General features: G+C 40.4%; 1 protein-coding gene across 5 annotated transcripts in view; it reads left to right on the plus strand.

Annotated features, from left to right (window-relative positions):
* Positions 1-14,328, plus strand: part of ATP13A4 (ATPase 13A4) — a 128,867-nt gene that overhangs the window by 74,826 nt on the left and 39,713 nt on the right. For 3 of the 5 annotated variants that reach the window (XM_078067904.1, XM_078067922.1, XM_078067916.1), the window contains exons 9-14: positions 3,630-3,764; positions 6,303-6,473; positions 7,492-7,649; positions 8,267-8,455; positions 10,234-10,295; positions 12,692-12,842. In XM_078067904.1, the coding sequence (XP_077924030.1) occupies positions 3,630-3,764; positions 6,303-6,473; positions 7,492-7,649; positions 8,267-8,455; positions 10,234-10,295; positions 12,692-12,842 (866 nt within the window). The remainder of the gene's footprint in view (positions 1-3,629; positions 3,765-6,302; positions 6,474-7,491; positions 7,650-8,266; positions 8,456-10,233; positions 10,296-12,691; positions 12,843-14,328) is intronic. The other 2 variants (XM_078067905.1, XM_078067910.1) reach the window with 2 other exon arrangements.

The following is a 14,328-nucleotide window of genomic DNA, read 5'->3' on the forward strand; positions in this document are numbered from 1 at the left end:
TCTACATGGTTCAAAAGTTAAATCTGTAAGTCAAAACATTCAGGAGAGCTTTGCTCCTATCCCTCTTTTCTCAACCTTGTGCACTCACTCTCTCTATAAGAATCATTTTTGTTTGTTTTTGATTTATTCTTACATTTAAAAGATACAGAGACATTATATATAACATCCATATCTACATAGTATATATACAGAATAGTGTATATATTTACACTACTGCTTAGATAACAGGGGTATACCATACACGTTTAGCTCATATTTTCTGTTATGTTTGCTTTACACGCTTTTTTTTTAAAATATTGAGACATAGTTGACATACTATGTCATATTAGTTCAGGTGTATTTACGTACTTAACTATGTTTCCTAGAGATTCTTTCATAGCGGGATATATAAATATTTTTTGCTCATTATTTCAGCTTTCTAGTACTTTTGTGTATGGAGGAACATTGTTTATTCAATCATTTCTCTATTTTTTTTTAAAGATTTTATTTATTTATTTTGACAGAGAGACACAGTGAGAGAGGGAACACAAGCAGAGGGAGTGGGAGAAGGAGAAGCAGGCTTCCCGCTGAGCAGGAAGCCCAATGCGGGGCTCGATCCCAGGACCCTGGGATCATGACCTGAGCCGAAGGCAGACGCTTAACGACTGAGCCACCCAGGCACCCCCAATCATTTCTCTATTGAAGGATTTTATTTTTTAGTTTTTTACTATTACAGATAGTGCTATAATAAAAAGCCTTGTGCATATATCTGTCTTTTCTTATTTCCACCAGTCTATCTTTGGCATAGATTTCCAGAAGTAAAATTGCTGAGTTAAAGAATAAATGCATGTATGTACTTTTGCTAGATAGATATAGCCAAATTTCTTTCCATGGAGATTGTACCAGTTTGCATTTGTGCCAGAAATGCGTGTTTCCTCATACCCTTGTCGACAGAATATGCTGGCAAACCTTTAGGTTTTTCTAATTAGCTAGGTGGGCAATGTTAGATGTATTTCCTTTTTTCTTTTTTTAGGAAATAACTTAAAACTTACAGAAAAGTTGCAAGAATAATTCAAATAACTTTTTCCCTGAGCCATTTGAGAGTAAGTTGCCAACATACAGCTCTATGACTCCTACATATTTTAGTGTATATTTCTTTTTTTTTTTCTTAAAGATCTTATTTATTTATTTGATAGAGAGATAGCGAGAGCAGGAACACAAGCAGGGGGAGTGGGAGAGGGAGAAGCAGGCTTCCCTCTGAGCAGAGAGCCCGATCTAGGGCTCGATCCCAGGACGCTGGGATCATGAGCTGAGCCAAAGGCAGATGCTTAATGATTGAGCCACCCAGGCGCCCCTATTTTAGTGTATATTTCTTAAAGACAAGGACATTCTCCTACATAAATGACAGTGTAGCCATTAATATCAAGAAGTTAATATTGACATATTAATAGCAACTGATGCTCAGACCCCATTCAAGTTCTGCCAGTGGTCTTAATAATGTTCTTTATAGGAAAGGATTTGGAATTACACAATAGTATTGTTAGACACATCTCTTTAATCTTTAATCTTTCCTTGACTTCATGACCTTGACTCCTTTCACTCTGGTTATTTTGTGGAATGTCTCTCAATTTGGATTTGTCTGATATTTCCTCATAGTTAAATTCAGGTTACACACTTTTGGCTGGAATATCATAGAAGTGATGCCGTGTCCTCATTGTTTCCTCTCAGGTGGTACATAATTTAAATTTGTTATATTACTGGTGATGTTAACTTGGATCACTTAATTAAACAGTATCTGCCAGGTTTCTCCATTGTAAATTTACTCTTTTGCCCTTTGTAATTAATAGTTATTTTGTTGAGAGATACTTTGAGACTATATAAACAAGCCACCCTCATTAAATTTACCTACTAGTTGTACATTGCTATTTCTTGGCTAAATTATTACTTTGATAGTTGCCAAATGGTGATTTTCTAATTGTATCTTTTCTCCTACATTAATTGTAATTTTACTGTAAGAAAAAGCTATCTTTTCTCCCCATTTATTTATCCATTCACTTATGTCATGTGGACTCATGAATTCCTATTTTATTTTATGGGTTATAGTTCATTTATCATCATTTACTGTAATGATCAAATCATTACAGATTTAGGCAGTGAGAGCCCCTTAAGTTGGCTTTGATGTTTTTTCTATCTGTCTCCATCTTTCCTTGAGCGCTTTTTTACTTAATGGAGCAACAAAATGTTTTAGCTTATATGATACTTCTCTTGGCCCAGCCTTGTAATCAGCCATTTCCTTAAGGAACCCTGATTCTTTTTTGGGGGGGAGGAATAGAATTTTTTTTTTTTTAAAGATTTTATTTATTTATTTGACAGAGAGAGAGCACAAGTAGGCAGAGTGACAGGCAGATGGAGAGGGAGAAACAGGCTCTCTGCTGAGCAGGGAGCTGGATGTGGGGCTCGATCCCAAGACCCCAGGATCATGACCTGAGCCGAAAGCAGCCGCTTAACGGACTGAGCCACCCAGGCGCCCCGAGGAATTGAATTTAGAAACCAAAATTTGGGCACTAGATATGCACATTATTATTTGGGTTTCACGGCTCCTAGGCCCTCTCAGACAACATAATTAACGAATATACGTATAAAAAAAGACAAGCAAACATATATGTGTGTATTCTCACATACATATTCATTTACATCTATATTATTTTTCTATTTATCTATTGAAAACCGTCAATTTACATTGTTGTCTCCAATTCTAATCCAATACCACAGAGTTCAGTCTAGTTTTATTTCCGTCTATATTTGTAACTTCCTTTCTTCATGAGAAACCTGGCTCTCATCAGCCTCATTATACTACTTATTCTATCAATCCCTGCTGAGCGTAACCCGTCATCTATCATTACTGATGCTTTCCCCCACTTCCATGTAGACATATTTTTCACTGCTTGGACTCCAACATCCCGCACCAGGCCACTGTCAACATGGGGGCCCTTCTCTCCCTCCTTGGGCTCTGACCCCCTGCACCATGCCATGTGAACACCTGTGCATCCTTGTTAAGCTCCAAAACCTGCAGCTGGCTGCCACCCACATCCCCAACCTTCTGCAAGGATGCCTAGCTTGTTTGACCTCGATAGCTTTGGGACTGAGTAAGGAAGGAAAGAAATACAAGAAAGCAGACAGGAAGAAAGGAAGGAAGGAAGGCAGTTAGGAAGGAAGGAATTTTCAATTTTTAAGTTCAAATGTTTAATATGTTGCTTCATTGTGTGTGTGCATGCGCAGGTGTGAACTGCTAACATCTCTAGCAATTTTGCTATAGTCATTTGCTATACATCTCTCTCTCTTTTTTAGGAGTTCTTTATATATTAGGAATATTAATCTTTTGTAATGTCATGTAAGTTTCAGACATGTTTTCTGAATTTGTCTTTAGTTTTTTTCTGTTTATTTATTGTTTTACCATACAAAGGTTTTTATTTTATGTAATCTGTTATTTTTCTCTTATTGTTTCCAGATTTTGAATCGATGTTGAGGGACAGCTTTCTTTTTAAAAATGCCCTGGTTGCTTTTTCATTGATTTCCAATTAAGGTAGTTGTTGGACTGTGTTTCTGTGGGAAAAAAAATCTGACTTGACTCTGCCATCTCACACTTTCAGCTGGAGTCCAAGAGCTGGAATCACGCTTCCTGGTACCTGGAGATCTATTAGTTTTGACAGGGAACAAAGTGCAAATGCCATGTGATGCCATCCTGATTGATGGCAGCTGTGTGGTAGATGAAGGCATGCTGACAGGTACGGTTCCGTCTCACGACTTACAGCCTCCGTAAGCTCTCCTGGGTTCCTCCTCTTCCTGAACAACGATGGCAAAGCACGGGGCTGCTATGGGACCTTTCCACTTCCACAAGTCTTACTTGACTGTCCTGCTCTGGATGGTTCTGAGGGTTCAAATGAAAGCTGCTTTCTATGTGCTAAGTTTGACACAGTTGTAACTTTCTGAGAGCTTAGCATTTTCTTCTTGAACAAAGGGTATTACAACCCTGTCATTCTACTTTAAAAGGTTGCGGAGGTCATTAGACGTTTCAGAGTCATCTGTGACTTTTATGTTTAGTGTTTTCATATAAAATATATCTTCAGATAAACTTGGAGGATGATGACATCCTGTTGATGTCATCTAGAAACCCAGAAGGTCAAATCCAAGCTCTTTCTGGCTTGGCTTGACCATGTCGAAAAGTTCATGACACAGGATTTGGCACATCTGCTACTATGAAAATACACACTGGGAATTTTGGACTACCTGTATTTCATTTTTAAATAGCATGCTGGAGCTGGGAGGGACCTTAGAGGTCACTGCATCTCATGGATATGGAAGCTGAGGTCTAGAGAGGAGAAGTGACTTGTTCAAGGTCACAGTGCTTTGAGTTCTCACGCATACATATGAGGAGATGTTTTGCCAACATTTCTGTAAGATAAAGAAGAATCATAAAGTCTTTTTCACAGGTGGACCAGGGGGTTGAGAAGACACATTGATATACTGTGGTTCCCATGAAAGCCCAAATTGAATCCATTTCTCCTGGGCAGCCCAGGAAGGCATGAAATAAGAGACAAGAACACACATCTTTCTTCTATTAACTTTACCAAAAATATATTTTTTAAAATATTTTATTTATTTATTTGACAGAGAGAGAGAGCAAGAGAGGGGACACAAGCAGGGGGAGTGGGAGAGGGAGAAACAGGCTTCCCGCCGAGCAGGGAGCCCGATGCGGGACTCAATCCCGGGGCCCTGGGATCATGACCTGAGCCGAAGGCAGATGTTTGACAACTGAGCCACCCAGGTGCCCCCCAAAAATATTTTTTAGATGTGTGGCAGGCCAGGTTTCTTCCTATAAGGAACACATAGATTTGTAAAAATCCCTTAGTGCTGGGACTCTTGCAATACTAAGGACCATTTTCCTGCAAAAGTGCAGAATATATATCTGACTTTGTACTGCCCACTCTGCAAAGACCAGTGGAGGGTTTACAAGGTTTGTTTCCCAGAACAGGCCCTAATTATTTCCATAACTTCATTCACCACCTTGTATTAGCACTTCAACGTGCTTCAATCTGTCCCCACTGCATGGCAAAAGTCACCCATGTCCCAATTGCCAAATCCAAAGGATTCTTCAGATTTCTTTTCTTATGGCCCTCTCTGCTGCTTTTGACTATTCTGACCATCTCTTCCTTTGGAAAACTCTCTTCTCCCTAATTTTCCAAGACAGCCTGTCTCTCCAAGTTCTTCTACCACTGATGACACCATCCAGTGTCCTATGCTGCTTCTCCTTCCCCATACTCTTGATTGTTGGTGCTGCTCAGAGCTATGTCCTAGCCCTATCCTCTTCTACCCTCACATGTGGTCCCTAAGTAATCTCATCTCTCCCATGGCTTCAATCATAGTCAGCAAGGTGGTGAATCTGACTAAATGTCTCTGGTCAAGACCTCTCCCCTGAACTCCAGACCCAAATAAATAAACGCAAGACATCTCAGCAGAGCCATTCCACAAGGCATCTCCAACTCATGGTGACCATAAGGCAATTCTTCCTTCCTCCTATAATCCCTGTGTTGATGACTACCACCACCCTCTGCTCATTCTCCCAAGTTGGAAACCAGGAAGCCATTTTGAATTTCTCTGTCCCTATGACCTGCCAAGATAAAAACTCCCCAAGTTTTGTAACTTCTCGCCTCCTTATTTCTCAAATCCAGCACTTCCTCTCTACTCCCACTGCCAACTGCCGTAGTTCAGATCTCGTTCTCTCCAACTGGATGTCCAGCCTCCAACCTCACCAGACTTCAATCCACTCTCATACAGCAGACAGAGTGCTCTCTCTTATACACAAATATGATGTTAGTCTCCTGAATAAAGCAGTGAAATATCTCCCCACCCCCTTCTGCCACTAATGCCTACAAAAACCATTTAAACCCTTAAATATGTGCACCTGGGCCCTCCATGCTTTGACTCCTACACAGCTCTCATGGCCACTCACTCCCCAACACCCCACATTCTGGATTGCACAACTTGCTATTCCCTACATAGCTATTTCTAGCCTTTTTAAGCACCCATGTGTGATGTTACAAAACTTATAGTATTTATAATACATTATACTTATTTGCCTGGACTACAAATCTCCTAAAAACAAGAACCATATTTCTTTCTCCTTGTATCCCTAAAACCTAGGGTTGTCCTTGCCTCCATGGCAAGCTTAGAACAAATGTCTGCCACATGCTGAGTGAGGGCATGCATGATTCAAAAGAGTGAAGGCTCCTCACCTCACAAAATGAGATGCTCGTTTTCTATAGGAGAAAGCATTCCAGTGACTAAAACTCCATTACCCAAGACGGAGAGCTCTGAGCCCTGGAAAACACAGAGTGAAGCCGACTATAAATGGCATGTCCTCTTCTGTGGGACAGAGATTATCCAAGCCAGGGGAGCCTGTTCTGGGACCGTGAGAGCAGTGGTGCTGCGGACTGGTGAGTTACCAGCTCTTCTTCTGTCTTGTCACTTTAATGAAATATTTCTGCTTCATTTATCTAGTGCCTTAAATTTACTAGGTAAGGAATAGTCTTTAGGTAATAAGCCAAATATATGTAAATTCATATATTTTAAGTGTGAATTGCACTATGGTGTATGCCTTTGAGTAAAAACAATCCTGAAGACAATTACTACTTATGTGTTTTGTGGTTTATAAGCTATTTCCATATATGAAACCAATACAGCAAAGATGCCTGTTCCCACTTTGTACATAAATAGGCTGAGCTCAGCACAATCCAAGCAGGCTTAAAAAAAAAAAATTACACAGCCAGTTGCTGACAGAGCTGGACCTAGAACCTAGAGCTTTTAACCCCAAATCCCAAGTTCTTTCTAAGCAGGGCTAGAAACTGAAACTTGACACTGAAAAGTGTTAGAAATGAAGTCCATCGGTATTTACTGGGCCATATGGTTTAAATTCAAGTAACATGAGTGTGTGTGTGTGTGTGTGTGTGTGTGTGTGAATGCTCATGAGTCGTTTCCTTAAACTGAAATTATACTAGGGAGTGCCTGGGTGGCTCTCAAGAGTCAAGTGTCAGACTCTTAATTTTGGCTCGGGTCATGATTTGAGCTGGGCACTCAGCGCGAGTCTGCTTGTCCCTCTCCCTCTGCCCCTAACTGTTCTCGAGCATGCCTTCTCTCAAACAAATAAAATCTAAAAAAATGAAGTTACACTTGGAAAAGCTGTGTTCTGATCCCAGTGTGGTGGTTTCCTTGCTCTGGGATGCATTGAAATTGAAAGTAGAAGAAAGATCAGAGAGTAATAGACTCTGAAATAGGCATGGTGAGATATTTCCGTTCAGCACTCAGGTATTTTCCCAATTATCCTTTAATTTTCTTTGGGCTTAAGAGCTGTTTAAATATCTCCAGAAAAAAACAAAGGCCATGTTGAGGCTTAGAAGAGCACTAGCAGTAGGATTTTTCATCCTGAGAATGTGGAGTGTGTGTTTGTTATTTCAGGATTCAACACTGCAAAAGGGGACCTCGTGAGATCCATTCTTTACCCGAAGCCAATGAATTTTAGGCTCTACAGGGACGCCATCAGGTTCCTCCTGTGCCTTGTAGGGACAGCAGCGATCGGGATGATCTATACTTTGTGCGTCTATGTGCTCAGTGGGGTAAGCTGCTTTTGTTCTTTTACTACCTGCACGTATACACTCATCTATGTATAATTTAGACTCTGCGCGTTAACCTTAATCTCAGGCATGGTTTACAAACCTGGGAACAAAGGCAAACACTGAAAACCTGCACATATACTCACAGTTCCCCAATATCAGCGATTGATCACCAAGTAATATAACAATCAGATCCAGAGGGACAAAACACTATTTATTGAACTATCAACATGCCTCTCGTCTGGTACACTTCTCCTTATGCTATTTTTTCATTTTCAATCTGAGAATATATTCATTCCAATAATGTAGTGTTTTGTAGTTATTAAATAAGGAATTTAAAATAAAAGCCAGATACCCAATGTTGGTGAGGTCATGGCAGACTTGTACATTGTTCTCTGCTTGTAGTAGAATGAAGCATTACAAACCTTTTCATTGTACTTTGGAAAATTTATGAGAGCCATACTCTTTGACCCTTTCATGTCATTTCTGGGAATTTGACCAAAGAAGTAAAAAAAAAAAAAGAAGAAGAAGAAGAAGGAAAAAAGCCATATGCACAATGCTGTTCAGGACTGATTTACCTGATTTACGTGTAAGAGCTAAAGAGTGACTTTTTGTCCCAGGATCCTCCTGAGGAGGTGGTGAAGAAAGCCCTCGATGTCATCACAATTGCAGTTCCTCCTGCTCTGCCCGCTGCTTTGACCACGGGCATTATCTATGCCCAGAGGAGGCTGAAGAAGAGAGGCATCTTTTGCATCAGCCCCCAGAGGATCAATGTATGTGGACAATTAAACCTTGTCTGCTTTGACAAGGTATGTGTGTTTCATCCTCGTTCTCATCGCCATTTTGTCATCGTTGTCATCGGGTGGAGGTGCTTCACACTCCTCTGGAGCAGGAAACAGAGGATGTGGCATCTGACTTCATTTTATCTCTGGTTGGGTGTGTGATCTAGGAAAGGCACATCTCTTGAGCTCTCAGATTCTGGGGTTTAGAGGAGGGAGAGTAGATACTGAATAGATGAATCTTTTTACAGTCCTTCCAGCTCCAATATTCTATAAAACACAGTTAATTAAACAGGCATTCTGTCCCTCCTCAGTCAAAACCCCATACAAAGAACAAAACTGAAACCCTTTACTATGGTCATTGCTGTATCCCTAATGCTGAGAATCTTGCTTAGTGTATAGTCCGTGCTCAATAAATATTTATTGAGTTAGTGAATGAATAGAAAAAGGAAGAGTTTATTTAACTGTGTTTTACTTGGGTGATTGGACTTGGTTATATGAAGACCCCAGTCAAATCCTTACTGTAATTTCCCACCTGTACTATATTGCTTAAGATGATCCTTGATTATATGCCAGTTATTCCCAATGAGCCTCTTATTCTATCTTCTCTTGACTGTATTCTTTTGGTCTGTGCCTATACTGGGTGAGGGTGGGAGCTGTGAGAGGGGAAGACGGAGAAGACGGGCTGTTTTGTGCCCAGGTCTTCATTTATAAAGATGACTGATGACTGCAGAGAGGTCATTGCCTTTGAGAGAAGTTTAACATTACTCACAGTTCTCCTGGTAAGGAGAGGCACGGCTCGCCATGTGGGGCCACGGGAGGAATGCCAGTCTTTGATGAGGTAGCAAAGCAGGACTGAGGGAAATGCTCGGGACGTGGTCTTTATTGGGGTCTCTCCAGGGAAGGCAAGTCAGGCCATAGCTTATGATTGGCTAGTTTGAATGATTTGGGTGAGCTTTGGGCTGTAGGGTTTTCTCTGGCACTTGGCCCTGGGATGATGAAGGCGGAGAACTATTGCCTCCTGAGGAGGAGGGGCCACATAGAAGATTGGTTACTTTGCATGTCAAACACATGCTGAATCCCTTACCATCTCCTCCTTGGGCCTGGCAAAAGAAGCAGGGTGGGAAAGACCATTATAACATGAATTTGAATAAAATAAGTAATAATTATGAGTAATTATCATTACAATTCGGTCCTACTCTATGTCAGACATTAAGTTAAGCACTTTGTATTACCTCATTTGATGTTCATGACAACCTTATCTGATTATAAACATGTTATAGGAAAGGGTTCTGATGTGCAGAGTGATTAAATAATTTGCCCAGCTGGTGTTTTAAATGAATCCAAACTCTTCATCATTATCCTGCACTGAGAGAAATACCAATAAGCACCTTTTTTTTTTTAGGTGTCAAATAGCAAACCATCTGTTTAGAGCAGGGACAGTCTACTCCCATTACTTATTATCTTCTGCTATAAAAACTGGGACTCACCCTTTTTAGAGCTCTTACAGGCTTACGGAGGCTTTCCCATCCATTTACTCTACCATTAGATCCTCAAGACCAGCCTCTGGAGTATGTAAGACAGATACTGTTTCTTCCTTTTATCACCAGCTTGGCCAGACAACTGGTGTGAGCTCATCAAAGCTTCTGCCCAGGACCCCCGATACCCACCTGATTGTGTCCTTCCTTGAAGTGCTGATCTCAGTAATGTGTTCTTGACATATAGTTCCCTGTTAAAACATACCTTATGGGTTGTCATTATGGGGCTGCCAGATCTTCAGAGTAAACCGAGTGCTTGTTTCTGTTTAGACAGGCACCTTAACAAGGGAAGGTTTGGATCTCTGGGGAGTCGTGCCCTGCGATAGGAGTGGGTGAGTACTCTGGACCGAATTCTTTGGCATTTCTCTTTTCCCAGAAAAAAATACTGTACATTTTCTCCTGAAAATTAATAATGAAGATATTTTGACTTTGGCTTTGGAGCAGTGGCTGCCACAGTACCTTCATGTAATTTCTCTTTTTGAACACTTCCAAGTCTTACTAAAACATGCGTATCTCCCTCCACCCCACCCCCTGCCCGGTGCCACTCACAAACCTAGGAGGAGGATGGGTTTCAAGTCCTTGCTAAAATGTAATTTGCAAAAAAAAATTTTTTTTTAATACAATGTAATTTGCTGTCAGCATATTAGTCAGGGGCCTGAAGTTGACTCAATGTACCTAATTACCTCAGGGAGGTACATTCCTGCTACAAACTGAAACCTTTAGGTGCGCCAGGAGGAAGAACACTGCATGGACTTGGGTACACTGAATTGCAGGAGGAGGAACACCTGTGGAACCTTTGCTAATGCACTCATTTCCCTTGGTACCGTAGTTCTGGAAGCTCCACCTTTTGGTTGCTGGAAACTCTTCCTGTCCAGCCAGAAAAGACTCAGTTTTGGCAATTTTCTGCTCCGGGTGGTAGGATTTGCACAGCTCTCTTGTGTGGCCCTCTCGTGGCCATGTCTGACTTTGCAGCCCTGCCTGCTTTTTCTCACCACTACCTCCACTTGTGATCAGAACAGGAAACATTTGATATTTACATTTGGTTTTTTTAATGAAAGTGTTTCCCTCTCACACGTACAACTTCCACCACAAAAGCATCTATTACATAAAGGGTACATTGTGGTTTTTCTGTGTTATGCAGATGACATAGAATTTATCCATAAAAGATTTTAATTACATGTGTTTAATACATTTTCATATTAAAATGTTATTTATAAACAAGTCTCTTTCCTGGGTTAAAAAATAAATCTTGGTGCTTCTAGTCACTTTAGTCCACAGAAGAAACCTCTTCTAAGTATTAAACGTTCTAAAGTTCTTTCCATTTTCTCTCAAAGATGGATTTAGGTATATACCTGGTCTTCCTGTTAACGAGTATGTTTCTACTTCAGCTTCTACAAAAAGTGTATGCATTTATTCAAATATGCGAGCATCCTGAGAGCAGTGTGTTTCTTATTTACATTTGTGCTCCTCGCGCTGTGGCATTATACCAGCTACACAGAGTACATGCACAGCAAATGTTTGTTTTATTAAAATGAACTCACTATGTTCCATCTTTTGAATGCTTTTCTGCTTACTGAACGGACATCATCTTATTCGAAAAACTTTCTCCTTCTAAAAGTAGCTTGTCAAATTTAAATAAAAACAACTGATATAATGTTTAGGTTATTGATTGATTAATTAGGCCTGCCACTCTTTCTTCCTCTTTTCCTTCCTTCCTTCCCTCGGAAAGGTCAAAGTTGGTTTTAAATGACTAAAAGGGAAATTTAAAATTTGAAAAAAAATTGATAAATTTAATTAATAACACCGGAAAAACCTGATTCAATACTAGGTAAGAAGCATCTGACTTATAGGCTATTAAATATCTTCTTGTAAAAGGTAAGCTCATCTTTAATACTTCTTATCTTTTCCCAAAAGGCCTGCCCAATGTGCCCGATACTTCCAGAACCATCAGAAGGCTACCTGGGCTATTTGAGTGGGATCAATCATAAACATTCAAATAAGAATACAAGGACAAGGATGAGAGAGAGTTCTATTTATTTGTTGTGCAAACCAGGGTTTGGCCCAATCCTCAGGAACTCAGAATTACATATTCAGAATTACATAGTGATGAGAGTGTGTGTGCCATCTTAAAAATAAGATTTTCTTCCCCCCGCCCCCCGATCTGTATTGGCTTTTCAGTGTGAGCTTAAGCTTCTGTGTTAATCACACTGCTGGTGATTGCTTAATGTTTACCGAAATACTGGGGGTTATACTGAAAACCACTAAGACAAATTGAACTTTTGATATGTAATAATAGATACAATCAACAGGGTCAGTAGTCAGCCAAGAGGTTTTTGAACTTGTAGGGAAGCTTGAATGAGGAAGCCAGGAAGAAATATGGATGAATTATGAGCTAACACTGTGATGTGGTTGCTTTCAAAAAGAAAAGGCTAGAGCAACCTAAGGCCATATTTCATGAGAAATAATAATCTGAGACTGCATTTGAAGACAAACTATGACAAATAAAAAGAAAGATCTTGAAAGAACCTCAAAGACCTTTCCCACACTTGCTGAACTTATAGAAGGATGATGACTAAACGAAACAGTAGTGATCTGGTGGGGGGGATTAGAGAATGAGTACTAATGTAACAAACCATGCTAAATTAATTTTTAAATGGATATTTACTTCCAGAAGCTCCATTTTGGCATGGAGGGAGAGGACCAAAGCCCCTTTTCTTTTCTCCTTTAGCTTCCAGGAGATCCACAGCTTTGCCTCGGGCAGGTCTTTGCCATGGGGCCCGCTGTGTGCAGCCATGGCCACCTGCCACTCTCTGATTCTTCTCGATGGGACCATCCAGGGAGATCCTCTGGATCTCAAGATGTTTGAAGCTACCACCTGGGTAAGACCCTGCTCTTCAGCGAAGCTCAGAAGCACCTTCAATGTCAGGACAACATGGATTTCATAGTTACTCAGTGCTTACAAATGTGAGGTTTACAATAAAGAGTTGCATGTAGTAGTGACAGGCAAACTAATCTAAGCCTGTACATCTGTACAATGCGACTAATAATAGTATCTCCATTGTAGGGTTATTGTGAGCATTAAATGGAATGATGCTGAAAAAAAATCCCTGGTAATGTGCTTGGCATATTCCGGGTTAATAGGATTAATGTAATTATGATTATTACATATCTTCCAACTCGAGACAATATAATTACTGTGTAATTATTTTCCAACTCTTGAGCAATGTCTGATTTAAAATTTTTCTAGAACATGGGGATTAGGGGACGCCTGGGTGGCTCAGTTGGTTAAGCATCTGCCTTCAGCTCAGGTCATGATGCCAGGGTCCTGGGATCGAGTCCCACATCAGGCTCCTTGCTCAGCGGGAAACCTGCTTCTCCCTCTGCTTGCTGCTCTCCCTGCTTGCGTGCTCTCTCTCTCTGACAAATAAATAAACAAAATCTTAAAAAAAAAAAAAAAAAGAACATGGGGATTAGGAAACAGCACTGTCTCCTGTGCTTAGGATAACTCATTGTTACCAAAAGTTTTATTCCTAGTCATTGAATATTGATTTTGTTTCTAAAGCTAGAAACAATAGAAAGGGAAACCATGAAAGAACTTTTGTTGAGACTCTGAAGTAGATTTAAGAACAAATGGTGTAGTTCAGGACTTCCCAGTTCTGGTTTTGACTCTGTTCTGACTGCTCGGCCCTGTGAAGTCAGCTCTCTTGTTGGGGCTTCGGCTCTCATGACCTTAAAGTGACGGGACTGAATTAGATCAGCAGAGTTCCTACAAAACAAACAAATAAAGCAAAACAAAACAAAGCAACCAAGCTGGAATCTTTTCTTAAAAGGAAACCTTATTTGCATAGTTGCATATAACACCCAGTGCTCATCACAACATGATGTACTATATGGTGGCTAACTGAACATAATAAAAAAAATAAATAAATAAAAGAAAAACGCATCTGTCTTCTTGGAAAAAAAAAGAAAACCTTATTCAGAAGCATTCTATAAAAAAAAAAAACAGTTGGAGTTGCTGTGGTTGAGATAGAAGACAGGGAGTACCATGTGAGGTGCGGGAAATGCCCTCCACCTACTTAGCCACAAGCCCACCTCCCCCCACTACATCCTGCTTCAGCTCTAGACCCCTATGAAACATGTGTTAGCCCCGCTGAAGGGGACAATCTCTAGAGTTCCTTCCAGCTCTAGTGGGGCATGGTTCTGTAGTAGGCTGGTGTAACTTCGCCAGTCCCCCATCCTTCCTGGGTTACTGTTTCGGTATCTTTAAGTAGGAACTAAAATTTCTTCCCTGAGATTTTTTTCAGCTGCTGGATGATATGATTACAAAGCATTTTGACATCTTTGGGTAAAAGGTTGTTTTGACTA

Source organism: Halichoerus grypus, chromosome 1 (assembly GCF_964656455.1).
Source record: "Halichoerus grypus chromosome 1, mHalGry1.hap1.1, whole genome shotgun sequence".
Classification (NCBI taxonomy): Eukaryota; Metazoa; Chordata; class Mammalia; order Carnivora; family Phocidae; genus Halichoerus; species Halichoerus grypus.